The sequence below is a fragment of the Anopheles arabiensis genome, chromosome 2 (genome assembly GCF_016920715.1).
Source record: "Anopheles arabiensis isolate DONGOLA chromosome 2, AaraD3, whole genome shotgun sequence".
Taxonomy (NCBI): domain Eukaryota; kingdom Metazoa; phylum Arthropoda; class Insecta; order Diptera; family Culicidae; genus Anopheles; species Anopheles arabiensis.
The window spans coordinates 93,380,629-93,407,138 of record NC_053517.1 but is presented as its reverse complement, the minus strand read 5'-3'; the positions used below and the strand labels follow the sequence as shown (position 1 = coordinate 93,407,138).

Here is a 26,510-nt window from a genome sequence, read left to right as displayed (position 1 = left end):
ACACACACACACACACACACACACACACACACACACACACACACACACAAAAAACAAACACACACACACACACACACACACACACACACACACACACACACACACAGTTGTACTAAACGAACACTATTTTCGGTAAATACAATAACAACACACTTAGACATTCAAATTCTTTTAACATTTATTTGAAAAATAGTTTCCATTATGGTAGTAAAGGAGAAGAGAGAGAGAGAGAGAGAGAGACAGAGCGAAATGTGGAGTATTCCAGGTAAGAGCTTTTAGTATTACAATTTACAACATTTAGCAAAATAGAGAGTGGGAGAGAGTGAGACAGATAAAACAAAAAGAAAACATTCCTTGAAAAGGAACTATTGGTAAAAAAACCAAAGAAATTGGTAAGAAAAAGAGCAATAAGCTTACACATAATGCGCCATTAGTAGAATGTTTAGGGGTTTGTGTGTTTCCTATCATGTACTACTACGATAGCACACTACTAACTGGATAGTGGAAATCTAATAATTTACACAACACGCCTGCGCCTACTGTTCGATCGACAATCGGGATCGCAAAGGGGCACAATTTTTTTCTGCAGCGCTCCCCTATAATTTTGTTACTTAAAAACTTTAACTGCCAAACGGATGGGATGCAATATGTGTATTGCACAAATTTAAAACAAAACACACACAACTTTAAAAACAAAAGATCCTACCGAGCGTCAGACAAATAGGAAACAAAACAAAAAAATACCTAACATTATCGGTCCTCTCTCTCCGTTACGGCTCTCTACTGTAGGTATATATAGCTAGGCTAGTACGACATTCTTCTCGCAAAAGTTCTTCGATTGCAATCGATCGATCGAGGAGGCTGAGTGGCTGAGTCGTTGAAGAACGGCACACTCACCCCAGCGATCGTATCGATCGCGATCGAACGAATTCTGGCAACTTGGAAAAATCTGGATTCGATTTACGTTTGTGTTTTCATTAAAGTACATCAATTGTCCTACCTAATTGGTCGGGAGTGTACAGGTTTCCCGCATACATCTCTCCGACGGTGCATACTATTTACAGTTTGTGAACGAAAGCGCCCCCTACATATTGGTTCATTGCTGGCCTCTTTCTCGTTCTGGAGAAGGAACACACTGTTGCGTGCCTCAACATCCTCATCCATCTCTCTCTCGGGTTCGCAATTCAAGCATTTTGACTGCTTTCTCTAAACGAGTATTTCTTAATGCATGCTCTGCCTTACGGTCATCTTCTACCAAACGCTACCACTGCCGAAGAAATCCATCGATCGAGCCTGAATCTAACTTATTACGCAGCGTCAAACACAGGCTCTTCTTATACTCTTATACCGGCAGTTCGTTTCACTCCATCTCTGGGGTAAGGAGTCACCTAGCTAGCGCAGTTGTTTGAACTTTCTTCCTTCCAGCACAACGGGAAAGAAAAGGGTATTTCACGGGTTCACACACACACACGGGCGGGAGGCGAGTTCTTACTTCTTAATGTTACTGTAGCCGGAGTTGACCTCCAACCCTCGGTAGTTTTCCGGATAGACGTAGATCGCTTTCCGCTCCGACGCTTGGGCCTGATCGTCCTGCTCCTCGGACGAGGTCAGTGCGTACGAACCATAGTCGGAACTATTCTCCACCGATGACTTCGTTTCCATCTGCTCGACAATTCCACTGTCCACGATCGGGACCTCGTCAAAGTTTTGCGTTTTGGCGTTCTCCTCCGCTACCTGGACGAAGGCGGCCGACAGCTCACCGCTCAGATGTGTCACGCCCTTGGTCGCGATGTCGTACATGAAGATTTCCTGCTCGTCGTAATCGTTCCTTTTGAAAATTCGAAACAAAAACAAAAAGAATTTTAAAATTGTAGTTTTTAAAAAGATATTTCAACCCCTCCGAGGTAACTTACCTCGTCACCAGCAGCACCACGCTCTGCAGATCGACGTCCGTCTTGCCCTCGCGGTCCAACCACCGGCGGAAGTTCTCCCTCGACGGCTTCTTGATCAGCTGCTTCAGCGCTTCGCCCGCAATGAACTTGATCTTCTTCGAGTCGAGCAGCACATCGCGCTCGAACCGCGACTGCTGCTGCTGCTCCTGCTCGGCCGCATCCTCCTCGGCATTGATCAGAAACCCGCCCGTGCTGCTGCCCTCGTCGCTCTCCCCACTCTTGCTCGCCGTCGACGACGCTCCACTATCTACCGGCGCCAGCACAACCACGCTCGCAATCTTACGACCGCGCAGCTCCGCCACATCGGGTATCGGGAACTGGGCACCATTGATCTTCAGCGGCAGATAGCGATTAAACACCTGATCCGCCGCACCCGACTCATCCTCCCCGGTCACATCGACCGACGGCAGAATGGTCGAGTCCTGCTTAATGTAGCGATCCGTCACGTTGCGCTGATTGGTCGAATCAAACCGCACCACCTTCAGATCAACGTTCTGCCGCTCCGGCATCGTCACGATCGTTGGCTGATCTTCCTCCGCCTGCTGCACCGCGCCCTCCTGTCCCTGCTGTGCAATTTCGTACCGATCGCGCTCGTCCCGCTTATCCTTCACGTCGTAGTTCTTCGTGATGAACTTCTCCGCCAGCTTGTCACCGTTCGGTTTCACCACCGACAGCACATTGCTCGACCCGGCCAGCTGCGAACCGCCGCCCGCGTTGAAGAAGTTGGCCAGATGCTCCGGCGGCAGATTCTCCAGCGCCGTCTCGCCGATCTTATCGTAGTCCAGCACGCTGATGTCGGCGTTCTCGAGAATGCCCGACGACAGGAGCTGCTCGCGCAGATCGTCCGGCACCTCGGCGGGCAGCTCGAACAGTGCCTTCTGCTTCTTCTGCTCCACTGCCGCCTCCTCGGCAGGCGAGAGAGTGGTGGTCGTTGGCGGTGCGGCCGTGGTGGTCGTCGTGCGGTAGGCGGTCGTCGTCGGTGTCGGTGGCGCCGTGTAGCGATTGACGGTTGTGCGCGGAGTCGTGGAGAACGTCGGCGAGTAGGTGGTACGGGTCGTGCCCACGGTGGACGGTGTGCTGCTGCCCTGTGCCGCCACCGCGTTGAAGTTGGCATTAAAGCGAGGATCCACGCGGTAGTTCAGGGGCTCGGAGTTCGGAATGATCTGCGCTGCCTGCTGGTTGACGTACTTCTGGGGCGTCGGCAGCGGCCCAATGTTGGAGGCTAGCGGGCCAATGTTTTTGTTCTGAATCGTCTCGATCGTGGGTTCGATCGAGTGGCTAATGAGCTCCTGCGATGGCTGAATGTTGTAGAACGGAGGCCGGTTGCCCGTGTCGGCGGAGAGACGCTGCGAAGTTGCGGCCGGTCCGTTGACCGTTTCCGTGATGTGCTTTTCGTACTTCGATACGGACGGTACCAGTTCGCCACCGGCCGGCAGGACGTGCTTCAGGTTTGCCAGATGCTCGTTGTTGGTAAGGCTGGAGAGGGATGAGCCCTTCGGCTGTTCCGGTGCGCGGGTGGGACCCAGGTTCGGTGCGGCCTGCTGCACCAGTCCACCCTGTACGGGGCGGGGCACATCGTAGTAGTTGGGTCGTTCGTTCTGCTGCTGGAAGGTGGGCGTTTGGGGTGGCTGTGGTGGACGCGCCGCCAGGAACGGTGGCTGCTGCAGGCTGGACGGTGGCGGTGGTACAGGTTTACGGAACTGTTGCTGCTGCTGCTGCTGCTGCTGCTGCTGCTGTACCTGAGGCTGCTGTTTGTAGAAGTTGTTGAACGGCTGGTTAAACTGCGGCTTCGGTGGCTGTTGGGCCGGCTGCTGTGGCTGCTGTTGCTGCGGCTGATACTGCTGTCTTAGCGGTGGCTGCTGGTTGATGTTGTGCAGCGGAATTGGGATCGGTTTCGGCTGCTGGTACTCTTGGCGCTGGAACTGCGGCTGTTGCGGTTGCGGCTGGGGCTGATAATAATTCGGCTGCGGCTGCGGCTGTTGCTGCTGTGGGGCCGGGAAACGAACCTGCTGCGGACGTGGTTGAGGCACTGGCGCCTGCTGCGTGAAGTACTGCGGTTGTGGCTGTTGCGGCTGGGGTTGCGTGTACTGTCCACGGTACTGGAACTGTTGCTGCTGCTGTGGCTGTGGCTGTGGCTGTGGCTGTGGCTGTGGCTGAGGCTGAGCCTGCTGGTACACAACACGCGGTGGCTGCGGCTGCGGCTGCGGTTGAGGCTGGTAGTGCTGATGCTGGTAGTGCTGCTGATGCTGCTGCTGATGCTGCTGGAACTGTGGCTGCGGTTGGGGCGGCGGTGGTGGCGGTGGCTGAGCACGGTACTGCTGCGGAGGGGCCGGCGCAAATCGCTGCTGTCCAAAGTTTTGCGCCTCCTGATGCTGCTGCACAAGTGGCTGAGCTTGCGGTGGTGGTGGCGCTTGGTGATGATACTGATGTTGCTGAGCCTGCACATTATACTGATGATGGAACTGCTGCTGCTGCTGCTGCTGCGGCTGCGGTGGTGGCTGATGTTGCTGTACCGGTGGCTGCGCCTGATAGTGCTGCCGCACCGAACGATCGTGCTGCTGCTGCACAAACTGCTGGTGCTGCTGGAAGAACACGTCCGACTTGGAGCGCTGATCGACCGCGTGCTGGGGCAGCGCAACGATCGGCTGCGCCACCGACTCACTCTCCGACTCGGACACCTGATGGCCCGACTGGTGCTTGTCCTCCACGCCGAACGAGATGCGAATGCCACTGTTGCTGTGGTACTTCTCCGAGTCCGGGTTGATCACCGCCCGCAGCGTCGTCGTCTTGAGCGGTGGGCTGGGCGTTACGATGATCGGCTCCTGGGACGGATCCTCCTCCTCCTCGCTCTCGTCCGGGATGGGCTTGATGGCCGGCAGCGGATCGTCCAGCACGAGCTGCCCGTTCTTCTCGTCCTTGTGGTACTTCACGTAGAACACCTGCACCTCCTCCTTCTTGCGCTTCTGCTGCGGCAGGATGGTTTGGGCGTCGAGTGGCAGCGAATCGTTGCTCTCCTTGATGATAATCTCGATGATCGGCTCCGGCGGCTCGATGTAGTGCGGATGCACTACCGGTGGCAGCGACTGGAAGCTGCCGATGCTGTTGCTACTGTCTCCTTCAAATCCTGCAAAAACAGAGCACAATATATTACTCAATTCAAAGACAGCTAGAAAAAGCACTCATCTTACCTTGAAAACCCCCAGCGGATCCGGAGAGTGCCGATCCGGAGTGCTGGTGCTGGAACGAGTACTGCTGCGGCTGGATGTAGTTGCTCTGGTAGTGGTTGTACTGGCCCGGGTCTTGGTACGCGTGCGACACGCGGCGCTGGGCCGTGTGCGCCGGTACGGTCTGGTAGTAGTTGTAGCCGTTGCCGTTGCCGAAGTTGCCGAACTCGAGCGTGCGCTTGCCGCGCGCCTCCCGATCGCTGCCCGGTTGCTTCGGTTCGGTGGACTGTTTCGTCGTCGCTGGCGTGGTGGCCGACGTTGCGGCCGATTTCGTAGCCGTCGTTGGTTTCGCCTTTGTTGTGCCGGTGGGGCTCGCCGTTGCATTCTTACACTCCACGTACCCATGGAGGACCACCAGGGTGGCGACCGCCTGCAGGATAGGGAAGGAAAATGGTGAAAGCGATTAGTGAGAGCAATTTCTGCTACGTTTAATGCATTCTTGTGCACTGGAGCAACGATTGCAGAGGAATTTATGTAATTGGAGTACAATTAAAGGAATAATTAAAACCAACGAGCAGTGAGATGGCTTAAAGCATCTCAATGTAGTCATGTCCGCAACGAGACAATTAATTGTTGTACATTTTTTTATTTTAAAATGAAGCAACAACTCCCGACTCCTATTCCAATATTTTGTCTTTACATCAATCAAACTTCATTCAGCGTCATCCCAAGAATCCAAGCACTCTGTGGCTTAAAATCAACAATATCGCTTCGTAATCCCCAACCGGCCAGTGACTGGAGACGATAAGTGGAATTATTTTCTCACACGTCAAATGCCTTCGGGCCTGCGCCCTGTTATCGGATGACTTTCACTTTCGCTTCATCCAGCAGAACAGAACATGCATCACGCCGGTGGCGGTGGAGGAGGTAACGTACTTTTTCACATGCTTTCAAAAACACCTGGCTGATGGTAGGAAGCAATCCCAACCGGTATCTTCTTCACTAATCTGTACGCTGTAACGTAATAGCATCGATCCGTATCAGTGCACGATCTTGCGTTCTCGCGCCGGGTCTCACCGGGAGAAGATGCGCCCGGTTGGTACGCGTGTGGTGTTCTGTTCACTTTCCATTTCACGCCCCTTGCTGCAGCCATTAATCATTTCGGGACCGGGTGGAGCCAGCTTCCTTCACCATCCAGGGCGCCACCTCGAACGGGTGCCCGGTACCGATTGCTTTCCTTTGCAGCGCTTTTTGCCGTGGCCACAGATGACGACAATAATGTCCAATTAAAAATGAGTTAAATTTTTTAAACGATCGCAATGATGATGAGCCTTCGGGTGGCGGTGGAGCGCCTGTGTGGTGGTGAACCTTTGCAACCAACGGTGACTCACAAAAGCGCTCCCTCCACTCGGCATTGTCCGATTGGAATCTTTTCAACCGTTTCGGTGGTGATGATGCTTTTGTGTACAGTGGCCGCAATGGAGCATGTGGTGCCGCCCTGCGCAATGCCAGGCAACGTGGTATCTAGATGGCGGTTTGAGCAATGGTGAGCATCGTATGCGCATCACAGGTTCATCAGGCGTACACTGGAGATGCGATACTCGCATTGCGCTTAAAGGATAAGATAGCAGTTCGGTAATGGATAATTATACAGCATGCTTAACGTAACCCTTCAATGGCGAATTGTTTGAGCTGCGAGGGTACATGTTTTGGGTTCACAATTTTCCACCAGCCAGCCTCCAGGCTCGACCAGATGCCAAGTGTGCGTTTAACAGTGTTTGTAAGTTATGAAGCTGATAGATTTAATTTCTATACTCTTCCCTTGTTGTAATTACAGCGCCACTAAAGGTTCCCTGCTTGCATAAAACCCTTCAATGCATACCCTCTTGAGGCTGTTTCCTGTCTGTAAACAAAAAAGTAAAACACTCAAAAATACTATCCTCTTCATATTTGAATATTTCCCACACGTCCATCCGTGCATTTTAGCATTCGGCAAGCAAAACCAGATCGTCATGATCACGCTCTGACAAACCGTGACCACGATGCGATGCGATGAGCTGCAGATGGGTGATCTTTCACCCGGACAATCCATCGAGGGAGCTCCGTTTTTTTTTGGGGGGGAAGGTAGCTACCGAACCTAGTGGCCACCATCACTTTACCGAAATGGATGATTTTACAACTTGTTATGATTTTCAAATGAGCTTCACCCACTAGCACCTCGCGCCATGAATATTGCAGGGCCGGACCGTTTAGCTCGTTGGTCACGCTTTATTTTGGCCACGCTGTGACGTGCCGTTGTTCAACAACTAATTAATCACCCGCGGTTGTGTTGAGGATGTGTGGCTGTGTGCTATTTAAATGATGGGAAGATGTTTTAACGCTGCTGTTGCTGCTGGCTACAACAATGTTGCAAACGTGGCCCAGACTGTCAATAAATACGGTTATGCAATGCAGCTGGTAGAGTGTAGGAAGTGTTTAACTATCACACAGAAGATATGCAGGTTTAAAAGAGACAAATATGAAGTTTTGATCTTAATAATCTAAACATTGACAAAACATAAAGCAACACAAAGGACCCAAGGGAATTCCAAACTCATCACCACAATACAAAGTTTATCCACCAGCGATCAACCGGTGCAAGAAGCGATCGTTAATCACACATGACTCAATTTTCATCCCCCAAGCGAGCGTTGAGCGATTAAAGATAGCTACGCTCGACGAGACAAAGCAATGACACGGCGATGCTCACCCCAAAAATTGCCTTCATTCGGGAGTCATCGCCATCGCCCCAATCGTTCGCTACACGCTTCTGCCGCTGCTATCACAGCACGAGATCATAAAACTGCTCAACAGAACGTACAGATCGTAGACCACACCACACGGTCGTTTGATTGGATGCCAGGGTTTCCCGGGTCACACGATCTTCTCGCCTTCGTTCGGGCTGGGGAATCGATTTATTTCCTCGGCCCTGCACCATCGTACCCAATATTCGTACAACACATTCTGGACACAACGTTTTTACATCATGCGGACAATAAATCAGGGGATGGCTTTCAGCAGCAGCAGCAGCAGCAGCAGGTTCAACTTCTGGTAGCCATCCCCCCGTGTCCTCACACTGCCAGAAGCCGCCGATCGGAGCAACGGGTTGAACGAATTTTTTTTAAATCCCACCGGAACGAATAGACGGGGTGCCGAAAGAGAAAGTCGTCGTCTTCATTTGAGAGGTGTTTTGTGTGTTGGCTTATTATATTGCTTGATTTTGTTTTTTTTCCTCTCGTACACCCCTTCTAAAATTCAGTGACAGTCACTTGGGTGTAGCTTTTCGCCTTCCCTCCTTCCAGCGACAAGGCCACGCGACTTCGTTGTACAATCATGCATCGTTACAAGCGACGCTAACGTGTACTGGTTGGCTCCGATGTCGGATGGCAGCAAACGTGTTTCTTTACCGCACATGGAGCCTAATCTGGAGATTTATGCTTTCGGCAAACTACTCGAACGACACTGTGCTGCGGTGTTGATTTAATTACAGCCGACAAGAACGATCCCTCTCTCTGTTTGGTGGTTCAACAAGGGTAAATCCCGTTCTTCCCCACCCGAAACAGTGCCGTACCATAAAATTTATAGAATTTTAATGAACCGAGAACATCGGCTAAACCTCATGAAATTGGTAGGATTTCGTCGGTGTCGTCGCACCGATCAAACGGTTCCAATGTGTTCCTTTCACTTTCACCCATCCGCGCACACACCGCACACAACAAATGCATCGGGAATGTGTCAATTGTGTTGCTACTTTTAGGACACGGTGGATCCCCATCCGATAGGTTTGATTGTTGCGCAATCATTATGTCTTATTTGTTTGTACCGCCCTTCAAATGGGTTGTTAAAATGAACCTTCTTCCCTCTAGCTTTAATAACTCTCTTAATTTTACTAAGTTGATGTCAAATGCCGTCAAAGCATTCTAAGCACCGTCTTTACTGTCGAAGAGCGGGGAAGTCGAGCCATTTCGGTGTCAATCGAAACGCATCGGTTCCGTGTAATCTCGTGTAGAAGATTGCCGTTGACCGTTAAGTCAATAAAATGGTCCTACAAATGAAGGGGATCGTAAAGAGTGGGATCTGTCTCTTGGAAGTGTTACAATGCCAATTAAAATGTCTTCTTAGCTCTATTCTAAGTATCTATCCTTAGCTAACTCTAATTTGATACAGCTTTTTGAAGCAAACTGAAAGATGAAACATTATCTGAAGAATGTTGTTAGAAAAACACAATTTTGTATACTTTTTTTCTTCAAACGAAATTACAGACTTAACTTATTGTACTTTAGTTCAAAAACATCAATTTTTACAATCAAAAAGCCCTTTTATTATTGATTGTTCGGTAGATGTCTTCAACCATTCGTAATTATTTATTTTTCAAATTAAATGAAATTAAAACAAAACCTCAATGCAGTACACCCATCCAATAGACTTAAGTCATCGTCATGATGGATAAGTTAACCTTCCCAAATTACAAACTGTAATACGACATACAAATGAAACAATCGTTACGCAAAAAAGTGCAACCAGCGCCACCGGTGTACCTGTATTCGCCAGTATACTGAAAAAACACACCATCCATCATCATGCGGAATTAAACGAAGCACAACGAAGTCGCGATAAGCGTTGAATCGCAAAGATTATCGCAAAGGCACGGGAGGATCAGCCTTTTTTGCTCGGGCACCATCATAAAGCGGAGGTTGTAAACGAAGGAAAAGCTCTCTGGCCGCGTACAGCAAACACAGCACGGCACAGGTGCACCCAGGGCTGCTTTCGGTAAATCGCAATTGAAGTTTGGCCGCTTCCATCCATCAATATTTATCCGCACGTAGAGCGATGGAGCAGGCCTGCAGTAAGCCTTTTTTTTTTGCCCCTAATCCGCAGAGAGATTGTGGCGGCAGGCGGCCGATACAAATGGAAAGTGATGTTAAGTAATGCTTAAAGTTTGTGCTTTGAGCACACAGCTTCACACACACACAAACCGCCGTACATTACTGACCCACTAGCCCTTTGCCTTGGGTACGAAACGTGCCTCAACCGCCGATGGTGCATTGATGAGTCCGGTGGTTCCATCCATCAATTTAAGCGATTCGCAAATTGTTACGTACTACGCCTACCGGACCAAACCGAGCATTAGTGCTCTATGTGTGTCTGTGTGTCTTAAATCTTCCCAAAGATAGCTACAATGCCTACACTCTTCGCCTTACTGTAACAACATAATTAACACGCGGGACGCTTTTGATAGTTTTTCCATCGAAACGGCCAGCCACAACAGTTCATCGGAACGAGCAGGAAGCGAACGGTGGTGAATGATTGAAGGCTGAAGGCCCCCTTCCCGTTTTTTTTTTAATTAGATTTCTCCCTTCAAAACATAATCCCATCACCAGAAAGCTTGTCACATTAGGGAGCATTTTCGTTGAAAACCTTCATCCCTTTGCGCGTTGGGATTTTCACGACGATCGTAATGTGTCACTTTATCGCCAATCAATCGACACGTGTTTTTTGTTTTTCTTTCTTTTTTCGGTGGATAACGTGATTCGGTTCAAGCTGTCAAGATACAGGGGAGGTGGAGGGTGGAGGAGCAAAAAATGTTTGAAAAAAACAACACCACGTGAGAACCACGGTGAGTTGGATTAACGCACCGGAGCCAAAACCGGAGACGACGAACCCGGTCGATCATCATTCGATACGATGGAATCGTAAAAACGTTCGCTAGCACTCTCGCCGCTTCGGTGTACGAAAGGGAACGAAAATGCTTCCACCCGTTCCCACCCTACCCAGTGGCTAACACGGTGTTCAATTTGACTGTGTCACCCGATGCCCGGCTGTTGGATCTTCCTCCGCCAATAGAAGCAACGAAACGAAACAAAGCGCGTCCCGCGTCCCGTAAAACTTTCACTTATTTATCCTCCCTTTTCCCGAACGACACACCAAATCACGGTCAGCGGGACGGTCTCTGTGTGTGTGTGTGTGTGTCACAAAGGGGCAGGAACGAGATACACACACGAAACAAACGACGACTCGGCCGTGTATTTCCGTGTCCTCCCGGAACGGTAACACGAACCCTGTAACGCGGCGGAAAGCGCGCGCGCGCGCTCACGCTCCCGCGGTTCATAAAGCAAGTCCATCTGATTTGAATTTTACTACCCCGTTCGACCAAATGTGTGTGTGTGTTGGGCACAGAGTGGAAAAGCTAATCAGCACGGGTCGCATTCCGGGAGGGTGAGACCGTTCCGGATCTATTTCGCGGTTTAACGTGTGTGGGACCTCCTCGTCGCTACTACACTTCGGGGATCGGTGGCCCGGGGAGCGCCGAGGAGTACGGGGGGCATCGTTATCTCGCAAAATAAAGGGAAAGTTCCTTGAAGCGAGGAACCCCAAGGTGGCAAGGCTGTAGGAAGTCCAACCAACAACAAAAAAGCTGTTTTTAGGGAATCGGATACAGCGGAGGGAGAGCGTTATCAAAGCTATTTTATCGTGCCGCCCAGCTAGCCACCCAACTAGCCCACGGTGGAACATTCCTGGGCGACTGTAAATCTGTACAAGTTGGAAGGGGGGGGGGGGGGGAAGATTGGGAAGCCAAAGAGGGTAGCATAATAAAATTAGCATCGGTTCGTTGTTTGATGACCATTTTTGGAGCACCATCGGCACCAGTCCCGATAAGGCAAAATGATGGAATTTATGTTTTAGGTCCGCTTCTTTTCTCTCTTTTTTCCTCGACTCGTCTCGTTGTTTAGGACAACTTCATCAGCACAATCTCATGTTCCTGTAAATTGAACAACACACTTTCAATTTCAACTCAGTTCCCCTGTGACACGGGAAAATGTCGGTACAAAATCCCAGCTGACAAAAGTATAACGTCTTCAAAAACCTTGTCCCCTATTAAATCATCCCATTGCGGATCGAACGTATTACGTATTACAGGTGTGCTTATTGAAGATTCTCCAAGGCAGCAGGTGTTTTTATTGCTATTTTTTTATCAACCACTGTCGTTATGATGGGCAAATATTCATCACCGGTCGAAGTGAAAGGCAGACTGTGTGTCGTTGGAAGGGTGCACAACGTGAGTCTTTTACCTGATGTTTAACCGATCGATACATCCCCGCGATCGCGCACACTCTGTTACGCAAAAAAGGCACACTGTGTTTGGTAAAACGTTATTTACGTGTGAGTGTGTGTGTGTGCGAGTGTGTGCATAAATAATCCGAATTAACCGAAAGGACACGGACATCGCGGATGTGGTAACGAGCGCGCGCGCGCGTTCAATTAAAATGCACACCATATCAGAGCCCGGTGTGCGCATCACATAGATTTTGTAGTTTATTTTTTTTCCCTTTTCCCTCCCTCCACCCCAGTTGTGTGCTTCCTTTCCCTCGTTTTATCGACGATGCTTCGCACATTGGCTGTAACCTTTGATTGCAGCACCGCAATCATTACAACCAACACACACACACACACACACACACACTCTCTTTGCTGACGCGGCATTATCCAGCATAGTGGTGCGCTGAAGGGTGAATAAAACCGTGGAAAAGGCAAACAGACGCACACGGACACACTCGCGGACACATCACGCCCGCAGGCAGTACACTTTCCTTTGCCATATCATATGACTCCCGTACACGACACACAGCGCGCCGAAACCGGACCCCGGGGTCCGGTTTTGGTTTGAAAAAACGAAAGACTTCACCGCCGAAGCGACGAACCTCTCTCTCTCTCACACACCTTCCCGTACCCGTAGAACGGGTTGGGTTTGGGGCGAAAATGAAGGTTAAGCGAATCGTTTGATCGGCGGTAGGTGGGCACATTCAAAAAGGGAAGCGTCCTGGGTGTGGTGAACCATGCGGTCCGGAACTTGGGCCCCAACCGACACAATACGACGCCGTATTTTATCATCCCATTGCGAAGAAAGTTCATGCTTCCGACCATCGCCAAACGCTTCTCTGCAATCGTCACGTTGGGCAAAAAAAAAGAAGAAAAACGAAGAACTAGCGAATGAAATCCAATGTAGAGGATCGCCGATCGGAATCGGATTGAAATCCGAGATAGCTCGACTCGCCCCAGGATCGAAGATTCCTTCCGATTTTACGGAGGGAAGTATTCCGTCGTAAGAGGCAGCAGCGTAAGACGGCGACACACTGATAAAGAAGCAAAACACAACCCTCGACACAACCAGTCGAACTCGTTTGGTGTGTGTTGTTGCGATTGCATGCTTGAAAGTCTGAAAGTCACCGTTGGACGATGACGCGCGCGCAGCTTCGGTGAAAGACACTTACACTTTCGTTCGGCGTGCGTTCCCCCGAAGCGCGGTTCGGAATGTTGTCCTTTGGCGTGAAGCGTCAACTAGCGGAGGGGTAGGGGCAGGAAGCAGAAGGAGCGAAACCCATCTTCAAACGGCGGCGGACGCAGCCGGCCAACCCTGAAAAAGGGAAGTGATGCATGCTGCAACACCCTACACAGAGGAAGAAGGTGGGACTCAACCGGTGTGGTTAGGGAAGTGTTTGCCATTCAACAGCCCAATCCACGTACGTACCGAAGACCTTACCCCCAGTACCGGTATTGCGGGTTGAACCTTTCTCCTTTCGTTCAAGGATGCGAGCAAACCGAGCAGGAATGTTTGCAAGTTGCACCGGGCCAGAAGCAATTGCATCGCCGCGCGCTTGCGTAACGCATCCATCATTGAGCGGCTGAGCGGCTGAGAAAGTGGCTCGCTGTACGGCCGGACATAAAAAGGGGACGAGCACGTGAAATATGTCCCGCAGTGGTCCGATCGCAGTGGTCTGGCTATCCCGGGGCCCTAGTGGCAGTCTATTAGCATGCAAATGAAAGGAAACTTTTCCCCGTTGGTCTTCCCTTTCGACTCGGTCGCGTACGACAAACGCCACCTCTCCCAGCCATTGTGCGGTGACCACACATTCCCGAGATTGTAATCGAGGAGCTATCCAGCAATGACTCTAAAAAGCTAGGGGACAGCAGATGAAATGGATGACCTCCTGTAGATCCCATCCAAATTGGCAAAGGGGGCAATACGGCCCTCGTTCTTCCCCTATCTTCGACGGCGTGAGTAAGGAAACCTGGCCGAGCTAGAGCAAAAGATAAACGAGCGTTTTATTTTTCACCACCTTTGTGTGTGCTTGAGCTAGACCACAAGAAGCGAAGAGCTCCAGAAGAAAGTAAAAACAGACGACCGCTCTGCTCTAGCGACGTGTGCCTTCGAGCGGTGTCGTATTTTAACTTCGTTACCCCCGAAATAAAGCCACCCGACGGGGGGTGTTGCTGCATCTTCCTTCTTGGTTTTCGTTTTTTTGTTTTGTGTGTGCTTGAGTACTGAATTTTAAGGCCACAACACACGCACACACCCAATCTCGTGCGAGATAGCGTCTTCAGCTGGACTGCTTAATTTATTAATATCGTACTTTGTAGTCATTATCGTTTTCATCGTCTTTTCTTTAGGCGGAGAGAGTGCCCTAATGCTCTCGTGTGACAGTGGACGGGCGACAAACCTGCGCGCCGTGGTTAATAGGGTCCCTTTGGTCGAAGACCCGCGAGGCACCATCACATCCTCCTTCATGGGGTGCGCCACTTTATCTGGCTTAAATTCTTTCCTTCCCCTCCGCATTCGAGCGAGTTTCGTGGCACCGTATGTAATGACATTAATGCTGCTTGATGAGGTCACTAAGCATGGATTGTTGTGGTGTTGTTGGGATGGTGCATCTTTTGGGTGGCCACTCGAACTGCATTTGAGATCGACGATAAGTGTGATTGTCCCCGCCTTTGAGTCTCAGTTTTCATGGTAGTAGATAAAACTGTCCCCAGCGTATCGGCACATTGCTTTCCTTTCATTAAAAGAGGCTGGGAAATTTGAATGCCTCTTTCGGTGACGAACCCCCCCCCCCCCCCCTTCGCAGACGAAGGAATTGAAGAGGACAACACTACGGTTGGTATTAAAGTATGAGAACAGGTGAGCCTCAATTGCACAGACTCTTTTGTATTACTATCTTAATTACCATCTCATTTTAAAGTCCCTTAATTGAAAGTGAACCTATTTCTTAATGATGATGATTTTAATGACGCAGTTTTGGTGAAAAATGCTAAGTTTAATATAGTTTATATTTGAAATGTATTTAGTAACAAATTGTGTTTTTAAAATGAGTGAAATAATAAAAATTGTTACTGTTGTATGGTTAAAAATTAAGCTTTAATCGGATGCTTCACTATTTAATTACTTTAGCCTCATTAACAGCTGCAACGTTTTAGAGGTTCTCATACTTGTAGGATACGTTCATGACTCTTTCTTACAGGAAAAGAACTTTGAATGGAATTGGACTTTATCAGCATCTTTTTTGGACAAATCTAATAAGAATTCCCTATGGGCCTGTCGAAAAAGGGTGTCATATAGTCCGATTCCCATCCTATCAAGTTCATTTCCACTTACAGAATTAAGAAAGAGTCCCACAGCAATGAGAACCCCTGAAAAACCTTGTAAATACAAAATGTAAAATTTGCCATAACCAAAAGCTTGATTCGAATACATTAATTTTCAAGCTTATGTTGCACATAGCTCAGTCGTAGAGGAAACAACTTCATCCAAACACACACACCAACACCTCCTTTCATGCACCGCCCAAAACGCGTTCGATAGGAAACGAGAGCAACGACCTTCCTGCAACTTGAACACGACGCAGCATAGCGGCCCACGTGTTAAGCCGGAATCACAAGAGCGCGAAGAGAGCATCTCACTCAGACAAAAACACACAACACCACCACCACCACCACCACCGTCGTCACGATCGTGGTTCGGAAGCCCCGACCCGGCAGGAACCTTCTCCTCCCGAATGTCACGACCTCCAAATGTCACCTCATCAGCCCGGACGGCAATGGGGCGGCGCGTCCATATCTGTCATCGTGGCCCCGTCACTTGATCCGTCCCGCCCGGGAGGAAAAACGATCGAAGCAAACAATGCGCTTTCCGACACACCGGTTCACGATCGTGCAGTTGATTATGATGAGTGTGTGTGTTGGTTATGTTAGTTGCCGCCAACGTTGAGATTGATCGTGGCCCTTTTGCGCAAGATGGAAAGTGATAAGCTGGGAGGGGTTTTTGCTGCAATTGCACCAGCGGTGACAGCGGTGACTGGTGAAACGATCCTTGACGCCAATTCCGGTGTGTGTGTGTGTGTGTAAGTTGAGTGTCGGAAAAGCGAACCAGATAACCAACATTGCACACGATTCTCACACAAGATTACATCTATATGATTATTCTCTCGCTTCTTTCGTTCGTCCTCTGCCGTAAAGGAAAGTGAAACTGGCGCTTTTCTCTGTGTCCAAAAAATTAAACCATTCCTCACCAGCTGTGCAGAGGGTACACGTTTGCGTTTAAGTGAGTTATTACGCACCACAAGCAAGAGCTGATCATTTCAACAAACTGCAACCGTATAATAAGCTCATCGCAGCTTCGCATTTATCCCGAGCCGCCACGGGATCGCTGGAGAGGCGAAAGAACAAATCCGCTGCATCCGCGGCAACGGCGTTTAATCTCATTAGGAACGGAAGAGGAGGCCTGGGAACATCTAAACACACAGCCACAAAAGTATAGTAGTGTTTCATGTTTCGTGAACTGTACTTTCCCCCCTCTTTTCATTCTGCTGCTCCTTCGGTGACCGAAAAAATAAAACCGATTAGAAGCTAACCCGTGTACCGGTCCGCATGTGGTCCATGTGATGGGTGTGTGTGTGTGTGCGTCTATAAAGTAATAAATCTTGTGCCAGCATCCGTCCAGCGGTAGGGCTCACCGGTGCTCCGGATTCAAGCTCTTCCTCCGAAAATTCTTCTGCTGCTCTTCCTGACCCTGCTGCTCCCGATGCCAATGACCTGAGCGGTTCTGTCTGGCAATTCGCTTCGGCTTCGACAACGAGAGCAAACGATTCCATTGACCTCGGCAGCACCGTCAAACACTTACTTCCGTCCCACAAGGCAAATAGGGCAGGCAGACATGGCTTGCACTACCCAAAAGAGGGGGAAAAAACAACGGTCAGCGAAGGAAGTTGCAGGAATAAAATGAAATGAAAATGAGATCTTCAGCCAGTCCGACACACACACACACAGACACATAAAAAAAGCCAACGGGCGGTCTTGATGCGACGGTTCGTCGCTTGCCCGCTCGTTGTATTCTTTTGTGTAGCCGGTTGGTTTTGTCGGGGATGGGTTTAGTTTAATCGACTGTTTTAAGTGGTGATTTGCATTGGCTTTCCTGTGGCTGTGATTTACCTTTACCGCCACCCGATTGTGCACATCCTCCTCCCCCTTGCTCGGGTGACAATCTAATTAGCGACGACTAGCGCGCGAAGTGAAAGTGCCGCCTTATCGGGTTTAATGACACTGCGGCTTCGAAGTTCGAAAATTCACTTAAGCAATTCATTTACATTGTGTGTTCGGGACGGCTATGAAGTGGAGGACCGGAATTGCTACGACTGACAAGCAGGCAGGTAGCGTTGCGGTTTAGGGTGAAATGAAAATTGGCTCGCTTTCGGTCGAGACATCCATTATGCCAAATTCGAAGGCCGCGCACCAAAAAACCGCGGTAGCCAAATTTCGAATCTAAATAAAGCTACCAACGATGACGATTGCGATCGCAGTTTACCGATCCCGATCACGATTAGTGGAGCAAAATTGTACCACTTAGGTGGCCGGGGAAAAGGGAAGCCCCATCCAATCCAATCAATCGTCGAAAATAGCACCCATTGCAGTGGTTTGATCGAGTTCGATTGTGAGGCACGAGCGAGGGCAGACGGGCAGCCAGGCAGACAGGCAGGCGAACCCGCGCGTGCCAAAGCATGCTCGAAGCTCCGAAGTGCGCGCACGCTGATCACTTGTCGCAGAGCCCATGGCATGTTATTATTTCATCATAAACTCACGGCAAGCAAGGTAATCGAACAGGAGAGAGAGACAGAGAGAGAGAGCACTGACGCAGACACAATGTTGCTGGCCTGTTCCCATCACGGCGAGAGAAGAAAATGAAAGTGTTTTCCGCAAGTGGGATGATAAAGACGGACAGTCGATCCCGTGCCTCGGGTGGTAGGTAGCGATAGTTTAGACGGTGCGGATCGTTTTTCAATCGGATGCGGTAAATTATCCCTTGCGAGCGAGAGGGACCAAGGAGTGAGATGATCGATGCGGGCCGGGAGTGAAACCCTGGGAGGTTGGGACAGTGGGGGAGGCAGATTACATGAGCATGCACATTAATCACCCGGCCGGACGGGGCCCAGCAACCGACAGCAAACAGACATTTATCGATAAACTGTTTACTGACATGGCATGGCGGGAAAACGCGCTGATGAGTGTGAGCGTGATGAAGGAAATGGAAGGAAATTTGCAGTGATTGTGTGTGAAAAGTACAGAGCATGTAGATACAGTTGGAATATTATGTTGAATGAATGTACAGTATTTGTTACAGTTGGAATCTAACACGCTTAATCAAAACTTAACCAAAAAGATTACAAAAAACTAATAAAATGTGTTTCCTTTCAATCGACGATCCTTTACAGACGATGATTATGCTAAGGGGATTAAAATATTGAAGCAGCTTTTTCCCCTCTTTATATATGAGTTACTTTGCATAACAATTTTAATTCCCCTATACAGCCAAATCCTTTGCACAAAGCGACAAATGTAAAAGGCTCCTTTGTAGAAGGCAATAGTTCCTTCACAACATTTACTTTTACCCTTTCCCCTGGATTGAGCTGCTGTACCCGAGAGCTACAAAGCTTCTCCCGTTAATTTCCTCGCATTGCAAAAAAAACCAGAATGCTGTAGTGATCGAGCAAATTGATTGTACATTTCACGGCCCAAGCAGCTCCAATATTCGAAAACGGTCACCCAACATCTTGCCAATGCTCCCCCAGGCGTGCTAGGCTAATATATTCCCTCTGCCCCTGTTCCGAGGGCTGCAAACATTCATCTACGATTCGCTGCAGCAAACCACCCCCGCCCGTCGGACACGAATTTGCGATTTTATGCGATTAATTTTCTCACCGGGGGCAGATGGAATGGCGTGGCACCAGGGGGACAGGTTGCACCCTTTGTTTGTTCTGTGTTGAGAGGGCATGGGGCACGGGGGATGAGTGAGCTCCTGCCGTGCAGAAAAAAAACAGCTTCTCATTTTCATCCTTCGCTATTGACCGCCAATTAGCGGATCCAATCATCAACTCGTCCACGCTCACTTTGTGCGATTCGTTTCTCCCCGGATCGTTGGCCGAAAGTGAGCCTCGCACAGGGAGAATGGCAATCCGATTTCTGGTGTCCGTTACTTTGTTGGCGACCGAGCCTTTCATGCTGGTCACGACGCAGAGTTTCTGAGTAAGAAAAAAAACTCCAACTCGAATCCCCCGGAGGGTCTGCTCCAACGCCCCGTTCCAATCGATAACGGTCAAAGGTCAGGCGAAGGTGCGGCGTACACGCCGTACACCACGGGGGAATCTATTTTCGATCCGATCCCGTACCCCTCCTCAATTCTCGCCTAATCTTTGGGGCCACTTTCATCGCGCGGATCGCTTCCTGGCCCGGTGCTCTGCAGTGCAGGCAGCCGGACAAAGATGCAACCCCCACGGTTTAGTAGCTCAGAAACAGGGAAATGGGGAATGATTGTCCAAGGACCATTTGCGCTACACTAATGTACCTTTCGATACCGGTAAATCAAGGGAGGGAGGGGGCAGTGGAGCGGTGGTACTGGGCCGGGCTTTATCGTGCCTTTTTTTCCCTTGTGCGGGTGATTCTTCGCGGTTCATTGCGCAACGACGATTTGGCTAATTGAATTTATTGCGAGAGGAGGCTCCACTGGGTCGGGGTGGGTCTGAGTTGCCGTTGAAGGCTTTATTTCCGCTACACTTTACGATCGAGCATGGGTTCATGGGCCGGATCGAATCGAAGTGACGGTGCAACGCGCGCGCATAAAGAAGGTCCACTAGGGAGGATATGTGAAACATTATGCAACACACACACGGAAAGGATTATGGCAAATCCCTTTCAACGAAGCATTCATTTTTCAAAACAAAGATCATCAATTGCTAAATGAAAGATCAAATGAAACTCATGATCATTGAAAAATATTTAAACCATTAAAGGAATATCTGTTTTCCTTGCAAAAATATTGCAAATATCTTGGAAAAGCCAAACAGCAACTTCACCGTCAAATTCCTTCATTCAATTGTACATTTAACAAACAAAAACACACACCCAAACACTCCCACACAAGCCCAAACTATCAATGGCATAACAGAAAAAAAACCGCAGCTGATAACGGTAAGCTTATTGGCACCGGCACCGGAGAAAAGCGGAAGCAAACCGCTGTACACAACTTGTACACGTGGGCCGTGGAATGGCAAACTGGCGGCTGGGCAGGTGGCACGAATGGAAACCATTGCAGCAGCAGCAGCATGGCAGCACGAGCATGGGAAAAATGAATCTTCCGAATTGTCGGAGCAAAGAGAAGAAGCAGCAACAGCAAAAAGCCGTGCGGAAAATGGAAATTATGTAAATCAACACCGACGCCTATTTTATTGCTCTCCTTATCTAGCCCGCGTTGGCCCCAAGTGCTTTTGCAAAAGAAGAGCGATGGCATGTGGTGTTGCAATGTGTGATGGTGGGTTTTCCTACCGATTGCTACCTTCCAGTGGCATCATTTTTTAAGGTAAGGAGAGAGCAAAGAAAATAAGAGAGCGATATGCACGAGCGGGCTGAATGCACAACTAATAAACGTTTAATTTGTTGGTTTCTCTATGTCGCGCTTCGATACGGCAGAACGAAACTAGTCAATAAGTTGTTTGAGACAGATTATCTCAACAAGTTGCAATAATGTTGAGTTACTAATATTTGTTTAAGTACACAACATGGAATGGTTTGCAAACACGCTTGCCAACCGATCTGCCTTAGTCGCGTGCAGATGACGACTACCCTTTCCGCCGCCTCCAAATGTCAAACGTTATTATGTGAACTCACACGAGTGGGGTTCCTTCTTCGAGTGGCAAACACTACTCATTACATTAAGCAGCACCCACCCGAAACCCGCTGCTCTAATTCCGCTCGACATCATCCTACCCAACAGCGAACCTTTAGCGGCATAATCGGGCATTACGTTACCGGAGAGCCCTCCAGTAATTGCAAAACCAGCCACAACAACGGATGCGGCGTTTGCTCCCTTTTCTGCGCTTATCTAAACCTAACCTTACGGGAACGGGGTACAGAGAGTACGAATGCATGTACCACTCGCCAATGGAATCACAGCAGCATCATCTCAAGATAGGTTTGTATCATGCACTACATGCTGTTTACTTTCAGCATTGCCCACCCGCGCCGCACCGAGAGCACAGCTTTTCTTTCATTTCCCCGTGAGATCTTTGCCCGCGTATTGTTGTTGTTGATGTTTTGTGAGTTTGGGTTTTGTGCGGGATGCAATCTAGCCCGGAAGTTCGTTGCGTTGTTACATCTCCTCTGCCAAGGGTACCGCAATGCCAAGGTAATGGTGGAATGTGGAATGCTATCAGCGAAAATGGAAACTAGTGGAAGAGATTCCCTTTTGTATCGCATTCAGCACAGCACAGCGATGCTGAATTTCGGAATTTTGCCGATGACAAATTGGTGGCGAAACGAAGCGCACAGCAAGAGACGGCAAAAAGCACATCTCGGAAGGACTTGAAAAAAGTGAAACTCACCCAGAGGTTTGGAGCCGATACGGTACACGGTGGGAATGGTTTCGAAAAGAAATCAGCGCTTTGTCCCATCTTCAACTCTCCCTGCCTGCCCGATGATATCGATAAGCCTGTCCCCGGCTGGCAAAGTGGCCAACATTGACGCGTGGTGTAGGTAAATATTGATTTAACGACTTCATTTTTGCTTCCCCTCTAGCACTCTCTCTCCCGCATCATCCAGTATTCCGTGCCGCATAAAAGCAGTGTGTTAATTTCTCCTCCCCTAAAGACCCTAATTCCAGCCGGTCGGGGAGGGGTGCGTGAGACAAACACCTGACCGCACACGATGGCACGCAGTTGACAGACGCGCTTTGCCGATCAGAAAGCGAAGGAGAAGCTCCGGTTTGCTTCCCCCATTCCCCGACCCAAAAGTAAACCTCACTTTGAACCAGGCAACCTGGTGAAACAATCGGACCACTGCTGCCCGAGAAGCGAAAACGAGACACAATTGACTTCCCATCGAAGACTATTGGGAGATGAAGAGGAGACGCACTCTTTTTTTCTGTCTCCTCTTGTTGTTGTCGTTAAAAAAGCGCCGAGAAAGATAGCGCGGGGAAAAATGTAAATAAATAAATAAATCAGCGTTTTGGGCACCACCACCACCAACCACTCCTCCGCCCCGAATGCCGACACCGGCCACGACCGAGACCGTGTGGCGGACGGATGCTGAGGTCATGGTAAGATTTCTCTCACGGCTGCCGGTGCCTGCTGCCGGTCGGAGGATGAACCGACGCGACAGGTGACTGCAGATTCCGATGGTGAAATACTTTCTAAATTTCGCCTCTTCACCCCAAACAAACTTGTCCCCTGGGCGCGCGATGGTCTGTCCGTTGGCCCTGCGGCGGTGCGTAATCCGATTGTGTGAAGTAGGCGACTAAATCGGTACGCAGCGATGACGCATAAAGTGATGTTATGAATTACATTTCTTTATAATTGTCACTTGATAGAGACAACTTGTTAGTGTAATGATTGGCATTGGAATTTGATGTTATCGTTTCAAAAATTAGTGGCGCAGCATCAATGTATGCTGCTTCTGATTGTTATTATTTGTTTTATTAATTTTGAAACAACACTTGTTTTAAGTGGTTATGGAATAAATTTTCAAAATATTGTTTCCCAATCGAAGAGGGTTCGTGTTCTGCTATCATTGAAGTCTTCCGAAGAGAACAGCTTTTCAAATAAATTGTTCAATATTATTGCGATAAGAAACGAGTTTTGTTCCACTTTTTTTTACAAATTACACCACAACTCGATTTCAAGTGCATAATACATCGTGCGGTGCGTAGTGTGCGTTGATTGAAAGTGAAAGAAATCCCCACAGTCCCACATAACGGATGACCGGTGATACGCACACAGCCGCCCGTGTGTGTGTGTGGGGATGCAAAACTTGAATTTCTCGTTGTGGCTGTCGTAATTACTTTACTACCCTTTTCATCAATCCAGCGTGTCCACCCGTGCACACCCATTTAGTTGATCTGGAAAGTGTTTCTTGCCCCCTAGTTTGCCCCCCACAAACACAAACACAGACAGATGCAAACGCCCTTTTTACATCCTGCTAAAGGTGTTCGGGCGCTCGATTTCCGTCCGGCAAAGGCGGTGGAGTGGTAGTACATAAATCTGTACACATTTCGTAGGCAGTGGCTCGCTTTGGGGAAGAAAGTATAATTTCTTAAAAAAAAAAAGACCTTTTGAAATAGCGGTCGACTTGTTCCTTTTCTCAACTCAATTTTTTCAAATTTTTGAAACAACACAAAGAAAATATAAATACCGATCAATCAAGCGTTTCAGATCGGCTGGGTGAAGTGATTCACACAAAGGAGCTCATTGGTGATCGGTAGGGACATTCCATTCATCTTCATGATGGATACACTTCGAAACTTTCAAAAGTAATATTATGCCATTTTAATAATACATTCAGTATTTCTACATGTTAAACTTAATTAATTAGTATATTTTTATTTATTTATATTTAAGCTCTAAACATGAAATTAACCAGTTCAGCAAGAAAACAAAAATCACCCTAAACGAAAGTGAAACTGATGTCACTTTCCTTCCACACTCCGGGCCGAAATCTAAAGTGCCGCCGCACGTAGGCGGACAGTTCGTCAAACAAATGAAGGGAAAATGCAGTGCCGTTGTGCTGCAGATGTTACATATTCTGCGCCAACGGGAAAGGTGTTGAGAAGCGACAACTCATTCACAAGCGAATGACCACAAGTGGCGACCCGCACAGGCAATCACTCATCACTACCAAAGGCGGGCCTGGCAAGAGGTGCAGAAGAAGGTTGTGTAATGAAGCTATAAATTCGAACACCAGGCGTACACCAACGCAGACGACCTCGGTGCGTCTTCGGTTGGGCAATTCCGCGGGCACATCCATCCATTACGGAATTACCCTCCCATTCCGTATGCCCCCGCGGTCCGGTTTCCCGGCCAACGGATGCGGCAGTTGCGGTGGTGCCGCGGAGCATTGGCGTGGGCGTAAAGCAAACGTGCAAAGATTTGGAAACATATGCGCGCTGGTGCGTTTGTAGCGGCAGCACTGTATGCAAAATGTTTTGTAAACATATAATGATTAAGATCTCGGCAGGTGCTACTTCGCGCAGGGAGTCTTTGGCGAAATGGTGCACATACATTCAGTTGCTTTAATTATTCGTTACAAATTAGTTTTGAACTTACCAAAACGAACAACCTCATCGTGGACAGAATTTAAACAACCAAGCACGGACTGTCTATATGCACTATAACACTTGGAGTGAAAACACTCAGATCTGGCGAACTTTGTAACTGATCACTCCGCTGCCTCCGGAAACAAACACTGCACACAAAAGAAAGTTACTCCTCCCGACGCCGAACGGCAACCTGCAAAACGGAGCTGCAAATAGGGGGTAAACATCCACTTTAGAAACAAATACAAAAGAAACACCCAAAAGAAAAAAAGAGAGGGAAAAAAAACAATCACGAATTCACTAATCGCACGTGCACATTACAATTGAGCGGGTTCGTTTCCTGTTTCAAGTGTTTCGCGCATTGAAGTCTTTCGTCGCAAAATTGTTCCCGAAAATGATCGCTTTGATTTTGCTCTGTTCCTGTTTGGCCCCTGAGACTTGAACGTCATTTTTGACGATATAATATGTTCTTTTCACAAACGATAAGTATTTACACGGTGTTTGAGGTCATTGGTGTGGTTCCCTTTTCTATGTTAGGGAATGTTTTACACCTTCCTGAAACATGCACATAGCATACCCACTGCTTTCGCTGATTATTCGGTCACGATTTTGAACTGTTTCTTCTTTTTTTAGGTACAACGGGTCATATTCAGCACAAGCATGGTCATACAAGGTGTGTAAGTGAAAATGAAATTTCATTCGATTATCATCCACTCGCGGAATGTCACTAATTAGTCATGTCACGAATATTCGCTACAAGCAGATTTCGTTGTAGTGTAGCTTCTTGTTAGAAATCTGTGCGTTGTAGTATTGTAGCGTCTTGCTAATTCATCACTGAAACCTTTTTTTCCTCTCACTCAACTAACTAATCCATCTTCTAATTGTCAAAAGTTAATGTCTAGAAGAAGAAAAAAACACACTTTTCTGCAACCATGCCCAAGGGGGCGGAAGTTCGTCGCTTACTGTGTGCGAAGGCTTTCACTCGTTCTCACGGCACACACACACACACAGACACAACCGTTCAATTTCACACGCCTTGTATTCGTTTAGCACAATCTCAACTGCTCCCGAGATGCCCTGCCAGTGGCCAAACGCGCCATCAAGCAAAACAGGATCACAGTGTTAAGGGGAAAGAGACATCATACGCAGCGTGCCGAAAATTCAATCAATCTTCCAATATACAGTTTTTTTTGTTCAGTTTTTGCACGTCACTTATGTGTTTGTTGACCCGCTTCTTTTGCTGTTCGCTGCGTTTGGTTCCAAGAAACGAAAAGTTTCCAACCAAAAAACGAAATTACGCTCATTTTGGACAGCTTCAATGAAAAACAAAACACGTTCTTCTTCCCAGATCACTGTAACTCCTTTTGGAGCCGCATTATTTAGTCATGATGAGATGATGGGAAAATTCGTCTTAATTTTCGCTCCCTCTTAGCAACTAGATAGATCACATATCCACGCACCAACAGGAACACTCTTAAGGTACTTCAGAGCAAGTTTCGCGTATTATGTTTTTGCTGCCATTGATTTTTTTTTTTGTTTTCATAAGGCTCGATGATTTCGAGACGCGAATTTTCGTTCGTTCGCTACTTTCACTCTCACTTCGCACTTTCCGCCCGTCCGCCGGAAACACTGTCCTTTCCTGCTGGGTGCAGAATCGATCATGCTGCGTCACGAATCGCCCTCGGCGTATTTGGCGAACCACGCGAACGGCAACACTGACCTTACGAATTTCGAGCGCTTGTTAAAACAAATGTGGCGAGTTGCGATAACCTACAAAGCTAAAAACCACACTAGCACCGTTTCGACTCTACGCGATACACCACCGAGCGAAATTGGTGTGAAATGGTCACAATCCTGCCCACGGAACGTCCGATACTACCTTTCGACGCTGACTGAGGAACGCTGGCGCGCGTCTGTCTCGCTGGACAGTCCGTGATCGTTTGAGCTGCC

The 26,510-nt window shown here is 48.6% G+C and overlaps 1 protein-coding gene across 2 annotated transcripts; it reads right to left on the bottom strand.

Moving 5' to 3' along the window:
- Positions 1-1,164: 1,164 nt before the first annotated feature.
- On the bottom strand, positions 1,165-26,510 carry LOC120896801. Of its 2 annotated transcripts, none has more exons than XM_040301251.1 (5): positions 26,440-26,510; positions 24,571-24,766; positions 5,141-5,546; positions 1,914-5,076; positions 1,165-1,828 (listed from the first exon to the last, which is right to left on the bottom strand). In XM_040301251.1, the coding sequence occupies exons 2-5, from the start codon at positions 24,586-24,588 to the stop codon at positions 1,489-1,491; spliced, it is 3,927 nt and encodes a 1,308-aa protein (XP_040157185.1). In that variant the 5' UTR covers positions 24,589-24,766; positions 26,440-26,510; the 3' UTR covers positions 1,165-1,488. The 2 variants fall into 2 exon arrangements, with proteins under 2 accessions (XP_040157185.1, XP_040157186.1); XM_040301252.1 differs by lacking the exon at positions 26,440-26,510 and adding an exon at positions 26,335-26,428.